At 40.1% G+C, this 15,274-nt stretch overlaps 1 protein-coding gene across 3 annotated transcripts in view; it reads right to left on the reverse strand.

The window, feature by feature from the left end:
- Window positions 1–10,238: 10,238 nt before the first annotated feature.
- NAA16 (N-alpha-acetyltransferase 16, NatA auxiliary subunit) overlaps window positions 10,239–15,274 on the reverse strand; it is a 62,203-nt gene continuing 57,167 nt past the window's right edge. For 2 of the 3 annotated variants that reach the window (XM_039568194.1, XM_039568214.1), the window contains 3 exons: window positions 14,790–14,933; window positions 12,259–12,356; window positions 10,239–11,995 (listed from right to left, as the gene is read on the reverse strand). In XM_039568194.1, coding sequence (XP_039424128.1) covers window positions 11,795–11,995; window positions 12,259–12,356; window positions 14,790–14,933 — 443 coding nt within the window. In that variant the 3' untranslated portion in view covers window positions 10,239–11,794. The remainder of the gene's footprint in view (window positions 11,996–12,258; window positions 12,357–14,789; window positions 14,934–15,274) is intronic. The other variant, XM_039568204.1, reaches the window with a different exon arrangement.

A 15,274-nucleotide genomic window follows, 5' to 3' on the forward strand; every position in this document is an offset into this window, starting at 1 on the left:
GCAAATTAATTCAGCAAGAAAGTGAGTGATTTTCTGTTGAACTGAGTAGAATGGGCTCAGCTCAGGGAGCTAAAAAAAGGAGGGTATGGATTGGTACGGGAAAAAACTTCTCCCCTGTAGTAATATAAGAACTTATCCCTGGCATTTTCTTTAAATTATTATTTTACACCCAAATTTACCATTTTCAGAACAATTTCTAGGCACGATAAAGAAATTATTCCATAAACCTCCCTTCTTTACAGCCATGTGTTTGGGAAATCTTCTTTGCTTAAGACAACTTGGGCTTAAAACGACTTAGTTGTGTTTACTGCTCCACAGACTAATCTCTTAACATTTCTTTCGGTAAATGCTCATGCTTTCTCCTAAGCAGCCTTGATTCTGCTGAATGCAACCGAGACAGCTGGCCAGTTTCAATTTTCCACATAAACCATTAGCTTATACCAGAGGAAACAAAGATTGGCTTTTATGCTTATTGGTTCTATGTCATGGACCATGTAGCCATGCACATCCATAAATATTCTTGAAAGGCCCCTGCATGCTCCAGCTGAACTGGCTGCACTTTTGCCACAGATGCCAATAGGAGCAGCCCACATCAGGCAAAACGAAGAAGTCACTTTTAAGTGCAGTGTCCTGAAACGCTGCAGGCTGACACGCCTGGCTGCTCATGTTTATTGGGAGAAACATCTAACACAACTCCTAATGTAAACCTCAGCTACTGAATCCCTCCCATTTTCTAGGCAGCCGTCCAAGCTGTATTTAAAGTCAATTTCTTCTTGACCATTCGACATAGTGTCTCCAGCTCCTTCTCAGCTGGTGATGCAATGTTTACAGTGGTTTCCTACTGCATTTTTAACCTCACAAACTTGTGAGCCACATAGCTATTTAAATCAGCAAATCCTGCCTGTAAATACGCTTAGGGAAAGGCTTTTAAAACAGGCACTTTGATATAGCCAAGCTGCAGGGCTCACGAAGGACTAGTTTTCTAAACAAAACATGGAGTAATATGGGACACAACATACTGTGCTGCTACACCAAAGAGACTCCTAGGAGGGGTTTACAAAGGTATTGGTACTGCAGGTTGAATAATCTAGTTGTTTCCAAAGCATGGCCCAGAGATGCCTACAGATCCATGAATGACTTCTGAGGCATTCATATAAAACAGGGGAAAAAAAGCAGAATAAAAAATTTACTGGAAATAAGTTAAAAATCACAGCACATGTGCAGCATGTACACAGAAACTAAAACTGCAGAAGGGGGAATTTGTAAATCTGAAATAGCTGAAAAGTTTTTGTCTAATGAATCTTTTCACCTTTCTTTTCATCTTTCATCACCCTTCTTTTCATCTTTCTTTTTGAAGATCAAGAATAACCCAAAATATCGATTGTGTTGAATAAGTACCATGTTCCCATAGCTAAAAACAGATGTTTTGTGAAACCTACACCTGTCTTCCCATTAGTATTGATACTAGACAAAAGCCATAGTGCCAGATCCCTGCCCATGGAAGCAGCCTGGAGTTTTCAATATTTAATTTCCACAAGTCTTTTAATATTTATTAGTCTGTGAAAATAATAATTCTTTACATAAGTAACAATACCAAGTTGTTAAAGTAGATAATTTAAAACCTGTGAATGACAAACAACAGCCCATCATTGCCAAACTTGTAGCTGAAGGAAGCAAGGCAACCCAAAATTAAGACAGATGTCAAAGAGAAAAATGGAAACTGCCAGGGGATGAAAAGCACAGGTGCCAGCCAGGCTGACACATAGGGAAACCCAACTTCTTGGGCTTCAGAGTAGGAATAGACCAAACATCATCACCAGCATAACTTGTCTCCCTGTGCAGCACATCACAACCCTGCCCTCGGGACGCTTGTTTGAAGGAGGCAGTGGTTGACACTCCAGCCTATTTTATCCTTCACACTGCAGTGGAATTGCCTATGTCAGTTAATTGCTAAACTTGTTTTGTAATGAGGAGAGCTGCCTAATTAAACCTTGTCAGAGATGAGCCATGCATTTTGCATAAGCTGCCTAACTACCGTCCAAAGTGTTTTGCTACGTTTGCTGCCAGCTGGGCTAAATAAAGCCCTATGATCTGTAGCTCAATCCACACCACCAGTGGGAAGAGTGAGTGACTTACAGCGATACATTAATCTTGAAAGATTGTCAAATAAAAAATCTTTTGCCAAAGGTCTTTCACAGGACTTTACTTCCTTTTCTCCCAATATGTTCTGTAGACCTTGAACTGAAACCTGGAGTTACTACAGACTGATGCATTTCCTTTTGATTCTCTCTCTGCCGTTCACTGATGTGCAGTGGATGCAAACTCATGGACCTGCTCACAGCCGCTCACAGCTGTGGCCTTGTGAGCAAACCATACACCTTCCTGCTGAATTCTGCCAAAAGCTGCACTCACTTCCTCTGGCCCATTATCCTTCCAAATTTTCTGCTTGTCAAATTAACCTCCTAAATGTGAACACGATATAGCCTGTGTCTCTTCCTCTGCCTTTCAGTAACCAGAGACAGAATCTCTTGGAGTTCTGAATGGATGTCTTTAAATAAGTTAATGACACTGAAACATATTTATGTCAGGTTGGATTTAATCCGTATTGTTGCAGCTGGATTAAAAGTCATTTAAACTGATAAAGTGGAATTGTAACCTATATTGACATCACTGGAATGTTGAGTGTTGAGCTTCTGTCCACAGTGAAGAGATATGCAAAACCACTCCAGACTTTGAATGTTCTGTTCAAGGGACTTTGGCTGAGCACTGCATGGGAAAGGGAGAGAAGTTCAGGTAAGGAGAGGTACAGGAGTGAGTAAATAAGAGATAAACAAGATTCAAAATAACTGCTTGATGCCATTTTGAGAGAAAATTAAAGGATTAGTGTCTCTTAATGAAAAATATGTTCATAGTACCAATTTGACTTGGGACCATAGCAATTTTGTCTCCAGTTGTCTTTTGGTGTTTTCAGTTTCTAAGCATTTTTCTTGTGCATGGGCTGACTTCTTTCAGAGTAAACTGAACTGGAAGACCAACCCAAGTGTACCCCAACTCTACAAGAGACAGGAAGGTCCCAACCAAATTCTTCAACCTGAAAACATGAACTTTTTTCTTCTGTTCTCAGGAAAGTACTCCCTGAATGCATGCTGTTCTTCACATTAGTGTAACTTAAACCTAAATTTTAGCAGTTTGGGTCAAAAGAGACAATTGCTGACAACCTAATTCCTGGTCACATTTGCAGAAACACCTTTTATATCGAGCTGCACGACAAGACCTTTTCCTCTTTTCCCCATTGGTCACCAGTTTTTTCCAATGGTGCCTGTATTTGTTTAGCTAGTACAAAACATCGGCCACATCCTGAAAATAGAATGTGTAGGAGCAAAGCAAACTGAACGGATTGCATTACAAAATTAGAGTTACAAGAGTGACTGGGCTGTAATAGATATTACAGAGCATGTACTGACTGTAAAGTATATAGGTAGTAAATAACACAGCAGTGGCAATGGAGAGAGGCAAGAAGCTCCTTTTCAGAGCAAGATCACTTCAGATGTAGGAGAAACTAACCAAAACACTGCTTGAAAGCTGTCCTAGTGTTTCTGGATCTCAGTGCAAGGATATGAGTGTTGTCTGGTTGTCTTTCCCCTGCAGTGCAAAGGAGCAACCAGAGAACAAGCAGAGAGAAGTGGACTAAAAGCCAGGAAAATCTAAGCAAAGGGACCACGGCAGTAAGCCAGGAGGGAGAGAGAGCCTGGAGTTTGGAGTGCTGTGTGGCAATTAGAGGTGGAGAAATTGCCTCTATTCTGGATGTGTTTTCAGGAAAACAAGGCTGTGCACATATCCTTTGCATGGGGAGATTGCACACGAGACTCTGCACAAGGCTGAGTGGAGGAGAGTTTGTTCTTCCATTAAGTCCTCCCTCAGCAGATGTCATCTAAAAGAGTCCAGTAGCTGTAAATATCAGTTCTAAACAGTAATGTGAAAAAAAAAAGGAAAAAGCATAGTTATGAATGCAATGTAAGAAATATATTTCCTGTGTTAGTTAGGTTGTGGGCTTCAGTTCAGGGCAAGCCACTATTTCTACCTCTACCTGATATTGCTGCCACCATACCAGGGTCCATGTATATTAATGTGCTGGACCAGGAACTGGAGACACTGAATGCTTTACTTTTCTGCCAGTTTTGCTTCAAAACCTTTCATGACTACCACTCCATCAAGAAACTTGTACTACTTCAAATGAAAATGAAAAGCAGTTGGTGTTTTCCACTTATTTTGGCTCTGAATTGTTGATAAATTGAGGAGTTCAGATTGCTGGATGCTTCAGAAAAAAAAGGTAATTTTGTCCAAAGGAGAAGGAATGTTCACTCAACAGGGGGCAATTACAAGAAAAAAAATGGGAATTTAAGGCTTGAGAGGCTTGTATTTCATGAAAAACATCTGACACACAAACCATATTGGAAGGAAATTTAAAGTCTTGTGAAGCAAAACATATAAGGGAACTCTTATGTATTAAAACAGTAAGATATCTTTTCTAATTTGTCTCCTCCATTAGTAAAATAAAAGGTAGCGAATTTTTCTGGTAGATATATTTCACAACAAAGCTATTTGCTGTGACTAAAAATTACACATTTTGTATTTTTTATATTGTATTTCACACACACACATACACAGAGCCTATTTGGCTCAGTCATCTGGTACTTCCTATCCAACACTGGTCGCAGACTCTGGCTTTCCAGAGCCTTAAATCTGGCCAGGAAATAAGATATTCTAAATAGATGTAATTAATAACTACAATGATAATAAAAAATACTTGTGGCCAAAATACCAAAAGATATGGCCAAAAAGATACTGACCAACATCTACAGGAATAAAAATGTTTCTTGCCCAAGAATTCTAATTAGATTTTCCTGGGAACACTGAATACCCTCTGGGTTTTGTGGTGATTTTTTGGTTTGTTTTTAAAAATGTACATGGGTTTCCATTTTGTTGTTTCTACTTGTCCTTGTGTTACTAAACCAATATTTTGGTTTTTCCATGGTGTATTACACCAGTTGCAAGGAAACTTAGGCCAGTATAGCCACAAGAACAGGGGAAGTCAGGAATGGCAGAAGGTGCTGGGGGTTGTTCCCATCCATCCCACTGAAGCAAGCTACCAAAACAGGCTGAAAAAAATCAAGCCTTTCTCTCCCTCCCATGCTCTGCTGGCTGTAAGGCAGTAGGAGGCAAAGGGAGAAGCCAAAACTGCTTGTTTGCTGAAGGCATGTGGCTGCAGAGGTTAGAACAGAAGAGGAGCTCTTCAATTATTTGTGTTGCAGTGGTGCCAATCATAGACCAGGACCCCATTGAGTCAGTCACCATACAAATGTGGAACAAAAGCAGTAATTCTTGAGCTTTGGTTGGCCAGTAATCCAACCTGCTTTAAGGCATGGGGATTTGCATGTTTATGGTTGGGAAATAACCATGTTTGAGTCCATTGGAGCCTCTCCTGTTATGAGTGCGCAGGGGATTGTGTAGATGGGAAGAAAAGCATCAGTGTTACAGCCAGTGACCATGTACTGCATCCAGCCCTTTCCTCTGAGTGAGGCAACTGCACTTAACTTCAGGAATAATTATTGAGCCCTGGGTCTTTTCCCCATTTTTCTCAGCTTCAAATAATTTTTGTGACAAGCCATAGCAGCGTCCTGTTTTCGTCACAAATGAAAGTAAACCACGCTCTAATTCTTCCAGCCAGAGGGAGGATCTGTGACAGCAACTTCTTCCATATGCTCATTTTCTATTTTCAACTCCTATTTCATAAATAACAGGCTTTCAGAATTGCTCACTCCAGACTGCCCAGCTTTACTAGTTGCATGTCTACATCAGAGGACTTGCATCCAAAACTAGAGTCAGAGTACTAACACAAGAGGGAGGCAGTTTAAAAAAATAAAAGAACATGAAATACCACTGAAAAACACAGGCTTTGCCACTGTAGACACTTAAAAAACACAGCTCTGCACATCCAGATTTATCCTGCCATGGCACTGAAAAACATTTGTATTATGCCATTGTATCCAGGGTTACTTGGGCCATAGGTCTTCCTGAAAGCACACTTCAAGGAGCACACACCTACTCAACACTTACACAGCAGGGTGCCAGGCTTGGCACTTGACACAGATGTGAGTTTCCTGTTTTTAGAGCAAGGTTACAAGCCCTCAGTGAGTCGGAGGAGACAACAGAGGAAAAGAGGTAGTCACCAGAGACAGAAATAGCTTATGTTATTTGGAGGATTTCTGCAGCCAATTTATATCATGGTAGGCCATGTACCTGGTCAGACCAGCACGGCCACTGCCTACTGTGGTCCTCACTCCTCAGGAATGCCAGGGCTTCTGTCACCATGGTCAGTGCTCATTAGAGGGTGCCTAATAATAAAGAGCCAAATGCAGAGACAACTTTCTTCTGATCTTCTATCTTTCTTCTGAGTTATTTGTTGCTTCCAGTTCCAATGTCCCTCTCCCCTCTCCAGCCCTGGCTCCTCAGAGATGGCCAGGATTGTGAGAGATTCCCTGTGAAACATGGTAGGAAGAGCCACGCATGGTCATAGCAAACCTAGAAGGATCACAATTTCTTCTAGAAAAAAACATACTTCCTATGATGGAAGGTGATTGAGAGGAATTTGTACCTTCCTTGAATGGAAGGCCATGTACAAAACAGCCTGATACACCTACCTGTGGACTGCTCATCAAATACTTGATTATCATTGCTGTCTTTCCTTTGTCTATCCATCTGTAATTGCTAGACAACCAACCTACATTTGCCAGGTGAGGTTCATGCTAAGCTGTTGACTTGAATCTGTTCATAGAAGCAATGTTGAATATACATCTTTCAGCACAACTTGTTACAGACTAGCTGGCACATCAGAAGCAAAAAGAAAATCAGCCTTGTAGTCTCAGTACCGCAATAACTATTTTTAGATGTCTGGCATCCTGAGTTAACCCATAGCTTTGCACTGGATATAGGGGTGCCCCTATATACAACAGAGATGTCTAGCCTTCTGATTTTTTATGAATTCATTGCCTACTAAAACAGAAAGTCTTCAGTGAAGGTGTAAGCTTCCAAAGAGAAGGCTGACACCTATTGATATCAATACAGGGCTGTTTGTTTTTCATTGCCTGTCCCCTGGAGAATCACCTTATGGGTCCTTCGGTGCTCACAAATGACTCAGCCGAGCGCTGTGGTCCTGCGAAGTGCAGGAACAGCAAGGGACCCGCTGACATTTCTGTACCACTTTGGGGCTGGATACTCTGCAGGGCCTGAGCTAATCACCAGTGCACGGCTCAGAACCTGAAGTAGCTCTCCAATCCCTGAGCAAATGAATCATCTCTCTTAAAAATTTATCCATGGCAAATCTAGCAGCTTCATCCCAGTGGCTCGAATTTCCCTGGACAGCTATTTAGACATGCAGGAAATGCATTACTAATAGAAGTAAAAGTTCCTCCAATTTCAGGAACTCTCAGAGCTCATTTTAAATACAATGAAATGCATGAATTAGCTACAATTTGATTAAACATCTCCAGTGATGGTTAACAGACTCCTTTGGTGCTTGATGCCTTTTGTGGATTCCTGGATATCTCTTGCACTACTGTATACAGAGCCTTGCCTCAAGCAGGTACAGTTTGTTTTCATTTACAGATAGGCTTTATGACAGTTTATTACCTATGGAATAAACCCTTGTCTCAAACTAGGAGGTCTCTGTGCTAGGCACTGTACAGGGAACAGCAAGACAGCTCCTGCTCTGGCCTCGCTTCCTCCCTTCTGTGTTGCTTTAAATGTGACTATTTATCATATGAAATCAATCCTAGAAATACCATCTATTTCCTTCCGCCATCTTACTGCATACCTAAAATACATCTAGGAACCTCTCAAAACCTGTGCCTCCTCTTGAGTGTTAGCAGCACATTCTCAAATACTTTGTCTAGACTTGAAATATGTTTAAGCAGCAAAGCCCAAGTGGGGAACAGACAACATATTTAGTTCATGATAAATTAACTGAAGGCTAATCTTCAAGGCCAACACATTCTGCCTCTCTTCAACAGCCTGAAGGCAGGAACAGGGTTGAGTGACACTTTTGCACAGGACATGGGATTTCCCAAAAAAGCCAATCTGATCATCTGTGGGCTCAGACATCTTTTCCCAGTATGTTTCCTGATGGTATGAAACAAGTCCAACCAACTGTGCTCTCGAGAGCCCCATATCAATGTCTACAGACAGCTGGGTTATACAAACACAAGTCTAATTCAGACGTTTAAGCACATACAAAACAATGACCTCTCTCCAATACCTGAAAGGAAGAAAAAATAAAAGCATTTTCCTATGCTCTTACCACAAAACAACACCTGACAAGACATTTGTTACCATGAAAATATTCCGGATGCAGGGCTTCCCTCTAGTGGAAAATTCACGAACTTTTCATTAGGAGCTGTAGTTAAGCCATAGAAAAACAAATGCCAAAAGCACATCTAATGTTGCTGTTGAAACACAAAGTGGCAAGTGCATTCCCACATGACAACACGATTATGCTTGAACTTCTGTGTCACACTTAACGCTTGACCTCTTCCTAGATGCTACAGCTGAAGAGATGTGAGGAACTGCCCCTTTCACCTTAATTGAAAATTCAGGACTAAACGTTTGCTATTCATACATGTTATCAGGTCAGGATTTTCCATTAGGGCCTGGGTTTTGGAACAAGCTTATTTCCTATGATGAGAAGTTTGTCAGATTTGGGGTACGCCTGCGGCAACAAGAGAAGGAAAGAGGGCATACTTGTGTGAGATGGCAGGACCCTATGTGAGATTAGATGCTGGGTCAACAAGTTCTCTTGACATTTATGCTGTTAACACAAATACTTGGTTTGTGCAGGGATCAGGAATAGAGATTTTAGAAAAGCCACAACCAGCCAGCTCAAAATAAAAGGTTTTTAAAGATCCAGAAAACAAGACAGGTAAGTAAATAAATGTACTGTAATTAATAGCGATCAAAATCAATGCATCTATAGCTTCACATCCAGACTATGAAGGAAATTTGAAGGTGCTGCTAAGACTGGTAAAGAGCAAATGAAGCCTAATTAACCTATATAGTGAGAGACCACAGAATACTTCACACAATCATAGGGTTGCTACATGAAGGCAAAGGCTGCAGAACATCTGCTGGGGGTGGGCAGCAAACCCAAGATGAAGTCAGAGTTGTGACCAAGCCCTGTTGTTACACACAGCCCAGTGGTGTTAGTCCTACATTCATCATTATGTATTTAGGAAGCACTGCTGCTACTACCCTCATGGTTTCACAGACCCTGAGGAAGGGCATAGCCACAGCAGACCCAGACTGAAATGCCAAGCCCAAGAGGCAGCTTCTTGCACCAGAGGTGCAGCACTTTTGACACCCCGCTAGTCAGCGTGGATAAATCCTAAGCCATGATAGCTGACAGTGCTGGCACAGCATCCCAAACTGCAGCAACGCCTGCACTGCAGCAGAAGAGGAGCTGCCCTGCTTCAGACCACTGCTGCCACCCTTCCCCTGCCTGTCTAATGAACTCATTAACCACCAGAAACCAAAGCAGTCAAAACAAGTATCTCTATCATCCCTTCTCTCTGAACGATCTAATGCTACCAGGCTTGCTGGGATAAATGAGGTCCTGCATTCTGCCTGCAGCCTTGTGCTGCATTTGCGTATTTTCCTTCTGCCTGGACACCCAAAGGCAGCAGCAGGCTGTTAGGGTACACCGCACGCCCTGCCCATCTGCTACAAAGATGAATTTTGGAGATCAGATTGCCAAGCATTTGTTACCCCAAGAAGTTCACATCTGCAATGACAGCCCTTAAAGACCATCTGGCTCCAACACCCCTGCCATGGGCAGGGACACTTACACTCTAGACCAGGGTGCTCAGAGCTTCATCCAACCCGGCCTTGAACACTGCCAGCTGGGGCACCCACAGCTTCTCTGGGCAACCTGTACAAGTGCCTCACCACCCTCATAGTAAAGAATTGCTTCCTGTTACCTGATCTAGACCTACTTGACTGCAGTCTGAAGCCATTACTTTTTATAGATACACATCTCAATCTGCTAAATAGTCATTATTTTTTTCTTAACTACTTACAGAGTTAATGTTGGAACAGTGATGTTCCAACTCAATAGAAAAAGAACCCAAATGAGAATGATGGACTGAAGTCTGATACCCATAAATATGCAAAAATTCCAAACCAAAGGCAAGTGTGTACAAAATAATTTATTACAGCATAACATATGTTGCCAATATTTTACAGTGAATTTTCCATTCAACAATTTTTTAATCTAAACAGATGACACACAAAGGAGAATTTTAATTAGAACAGTTTATTTGTCTTAATAAAATCCCCTCTTCATGAACTGGTATTTGCCTTTGAGGGGCTAGTTAATATTACTGAAATTATTTACATTGCAGTGAAATAAAAACAAACCAAGATTGAATAATTCCATTACAGTTTCCAGAAAACAGATTTTCTGTACAAGCCACAGTATAATTATGTTTTGATAGCAGTTCTTATAGAATGTAAAGCTGTCATGTGATATGTAGCCATTTTGTCTAGCAATGCTATGCTTTAAATAGGTATATTAGATTTAAACTTCCATTTTGATGTGTTGTATATCGAATAGTTAATGCACCAGAATACAAAGTAAGAAAAAGGTTATGATTCATAGTCAGCCTCTTTGTGCTCCCTTAAACAGCTTTAAAATGTAAAACATACTTCTCACACACTGTTTTGCCTTGCAGCACCTACAGCAATAGTATTTAGGCAGGAGAAGTTCTGGAGTATTGGCCGTAAGTAGACAACTAAGACTTTTAATGGAGTGAGGTTTTTATGATGTAGAGAAAAACTGTATTCCCCATTACTGTACCTTCTGCATTTGCCCAAAACTGGAGCAGCTTTTATCAACCTAAGTGTCAACAGGTGAACAGATGGGGAGAAACCAGAAGAGGTAGGGGGAGACGGAACAAAGGACAAACAACCGTATTCAAATTCATTGTGTCTTCTTAGGGAATTGCTTCAGGATACTAAAACTTTAGAATGTTAAACTGACCATAAAAAAAGGAAATAATAGCTATGGAACACAAGGTAAATGATATAGTTTTCAAAAAGCCTTAGATATTTGTTGTTTTTTTTTTTTACACAAACCTAATCTTCATATCTGTCAACACTGGTTCCATATAAGACACACACCTGACAAAAACATGCAACTCCCCCAATGCTTTCATTGTTGCTGTGCTTCAAAAGAAACCAAACTGACCAAAGATTAAAAAAGAAATCCAACCAAAACAACCCAGAAAAAAACCCTAAAGAACAGTAAAGACAGAGAGGGCAATTCAAGCAGCACTTCAGTCTTAATCTGCTAAAAACTCTCAAATGATAATTTATTAACGAGATATGTTCACATATATCTGCATATGTAACAACACTTAAGTGAAAGCAGTCTTTAATATCTGTATTCTTGTGAGGGAGGGCTGATGAATTATTAAAAGACTTAAACCTGTACAAGTATAAACATGAAAAATGCTGATTAAAGATGTTTACATAAATACTGGCAGTTTTCATTGGGAGGAAAAAAACCCTAATAGCATACTCCATTTAACTATCCAAATATTTTGTTTTAGATACCTGTTAAAGATATTAAAATACAACCTGGAAAAGTAACCCTGATCTGTATCCAACCAGCATGTAATGAGTCAGAGTTTCATACACGTGTGCATGTAGGTATACACACATACAGGGGCTTGCACACACTACTTCAGATTTCATTGGACAGCAAATCATGGTTAATGGCTGTGTGATTCACAGATGCAATGCTGCTGTTGTCGTCGTTTGTGGCAGGCATGAAGGCAGATGTAAAAGGGAACAGTTTATGACATGCTGCTTGATATTCTTCACACTGAGCATGGCAGCTTCCAAAACTGCCATCAAGCAATGCCTCAAAAACCTTTGTTAATGTCTAAAGAAACAAAAGTAACAGTTAATAAAAGTAATTTACAATTGTTTTATTACTAAAGGTACATACTGTTAAACAATACTAGTCTGAACAAACAGGTTTCTCTGTTGGTATTCACGTGTCTTTTACTTACAGGAAAAATTTGGAACTTTGTTCTTTCAAATATTAATTTATCATGATAATTAAGCATGCACATTATGCTGCATTAAATTACATACTATTTAAGATCCCACACATTTGGGGGCTTTATATACTGCATCTTTTACCTTCACATTTTTGTCTCTCATGTTTTTATCCAATCTAGTTGCAACAGCAATTGCTTTTTCTTGTCTTGATTTGTCCAGGAAATACATCATCTTTGCACCTTATCACAAGACAAAACCCACAATGTTTAGTTTTCCTAAATGCCATACTGCATATACGGACACACAGAACCTGAAAACTTACACATAAATGTGAACTAGACTTCTTACAAGTTTTAATAAACCATATCTTCCTCCTTTATTTGTAACTGAAAACTAATAAAACTAAAGCCATTTTGAAATTTATTAGAAGCATAAGGATTGCATAATACAGGAGACCTGTTCCTCCAAAAGTGACATGCCTTAGTTGACTGACAGGTCTTCAGTCAAGAAAAATATCAGAGTACATTGATGAGAAACCCTTCAAATCAGCACACTAAATGAAATCCATCCAACAAATGTAGAAGTGAGTAATTCTCAGAGACACACTGAATTCTCTTCAGAAGTACTGGAGGTAAGTGAACACCAGTTAACTGTGGAACACAGCCCAGTAAAGTTCAGGCCAGTCCATATGGCAGAATGCACGGCCATGGCTGCTCACCCAGAGCTAAGGACACAGCTTGGCTACAAGGAAAGTGCAGTGCAAGTTTGGTGCTTCACCTGGACCAGCCTACACTGGTGGAAAGGAAAACACTGCATTATGTAACTATACAGCTTCTCAGACCACAAACCATTTACCAAAACCCGTCTGGGCATCTCCGCAACATTCTGCTCCTTCTACCATAGCTGCCTTAATTTAAAATCTCATCTTAATGAATGTGTTGGCATTTCACTTTCCTCTGCTACTTCCTTTTGCCCAAATACAAAGTCCAGACCCACCCCACTATGTAACCTACTGCAAAAACCAAAAAGCTTAGTCATTTTGCTGGAAAAGTTAAAACCCCACATTCTGGATGTTTTGTCTTTTGTTTTTGCTCAACTAATTTCCCCAATTATTAGTTTTCCCAATGAAATGAAGTTTTCTAGTTCTTACTGCTTTTTGTAGGCTTCAGAAAATAAATTGCTAGATTCAATGTAGAGCCATTATTGCCCAAAACACTTCTACTAGCCTAGTCACTTTTGCTTAAAGTTAGGGAGGCTACGGTAGAGAAATTGGAAAGAGGTTAGAAGTCTGCTTATAGTTTTTTTATTAGTAATTTTAAGCTGAGAAAACACTCATTTGTACTCTCAGACTTAGGTTTTCAGACCTTGGATTTGCAAACTTAATTAAAAGACAACTGTTCAAGAAACTTAAAAGTTGTACAGTAGGAAGTCAATCGCCTCAAACCTGTTCCAGCATAAACAGAAGACTGACACACAGCTGAAGTCCTAAAGCTACCAAGAACCTACCCAGGGACTGTACTGTATTCCATAACACTGTAGGACCAGAAAATAAGACTGTAAAGCAGCCAGTGAGATGCTCAACAATTTGAAGAGTGGAAGAACACATCTCTAAGAATTGGGAGCAACTGGCTGCTGAGATACCTGTACTTGGCTTCTCAAATCTTGAGCCTGCTTGCAGAAAAGGGGTGCAAGTAATTCTCTCAAAATGCTGTCTTGAAACACAGACCTCATAGGACGCAACAGAAGTTTGTGATATTCTACCTAACCTTCTTTTAGGAGAGATGAACAATCCTCTGAAGTTAACTTTTTCCAGTTATTCTGGACAGACCCTGGGTAACTTTCAAAGACCAGGTGAGGTTAGCACTAAGTACTTAAAGTGCCTGATAAAACTACACTTACTTTTGTTTCTTAACTGCTGGAAATGGATTTTGTTTTTTCAACCAGCTTATCAAGTCACACCAATTTTTATTCCAAAACTTTCTGTACTTATTTAATTCCAACTTCCTTTGACTTAGCTCCAGCACCTACTTGTGGCTCTTCTATATAAATAGTGTCTGAGTGTCATATTCCAATATTTTCACTGCTGACCATGAAGCAGAAAAGCAAAGGCTACATAACAAGTTCATCATGGGACTTCTATTGATGCTGTTGCTACATGACAAAGTTGTGAGTAGGAACAGAGACATTCTGGCTGAAAAAAAACCAGGGAAAAGCACTTGCTAATAGATATGGGATTTTGTTTTATATTTTGTAACACTTTAAAAAGTAGAAGCTGTAGTAGGAAGGATGACAGTGCCTCAGTACTTGAATATCTATGGTGATTTGGCTGCACTTTTTGACAGTAAAGAGCAAGTTCCTTATGCATCCAATAAAAAAGAGAAGTACATTAAAAAAAAATGGTAAAATCAGACAAACGCCCCTCACACCCCAGCATAAACATGCAATTTTCTGGCTCATTGGAATTTATGTATGAATTCACAGAATGGTTTGGATTGGAAGGAACCCTAAAGATCATCTAGTTCCACATGCCCTGCCATTGGCAGGGACACCTTACACTGGACCAGGTTGCCCAAAGTCCCATCCAACCCGGCCTTGCAGAGTGCAGATAAAGATTCTGGATTTACATCACTTATATCATCTCCTTTTCAAGAGCATAAAAAAGTTAAACAAACCTGACAGCTGGTGCTGGATGGAGGTAGCATTGTGTTTGAGAAATTCCTCATTAAAACTCTCCAAGTTTTTATTAATAAAGATTTTCTGCATTTCTTGAGTTAGGACCTTGCTCACAATTTCTGGGAGGTTACTATGGTCAGATACTAGAAGAGGGAAGAAGAGGAGAAGCAAAAAAAAAAAAAAAAGACCCACATTTAAACAACTCTAGAAAACACTGAAAACCACAGACATCACTGCTGAAAGTGCCAGTTTTTTAAATGAGTGCACAGAAACACAAATCTCAGATCAAAATGTGTCAACACAAACATTGCTGATGCATTTACAGATGAAACATTCATAAAGGGTGCTCTGTCATGTAAACTTGCTATTACTTGCTAAACCACACACATTGTTTCAGTCAGAATCTCTCTCCTGTATTTGCCACTTATTTTTTTTAAAGCTTAAGGTTGTCCAGGATCCTTAGAACATTCACTTTTCTGTGAAA

Source organism: Corvus cornix, chromosome 1 (assembly GCF_000738735.6).
Source record: "Corvus cornix cornix isolate S_Up_H32 chromosome 1, ASM73873v5, whole genome shotgun sequence".
Classification (NCBI taxonomy): Eukaryota; Metazoa; Chordata; class Aves; order Passeriformes; family Corvidae; genus Corvus; species Corvus cornix.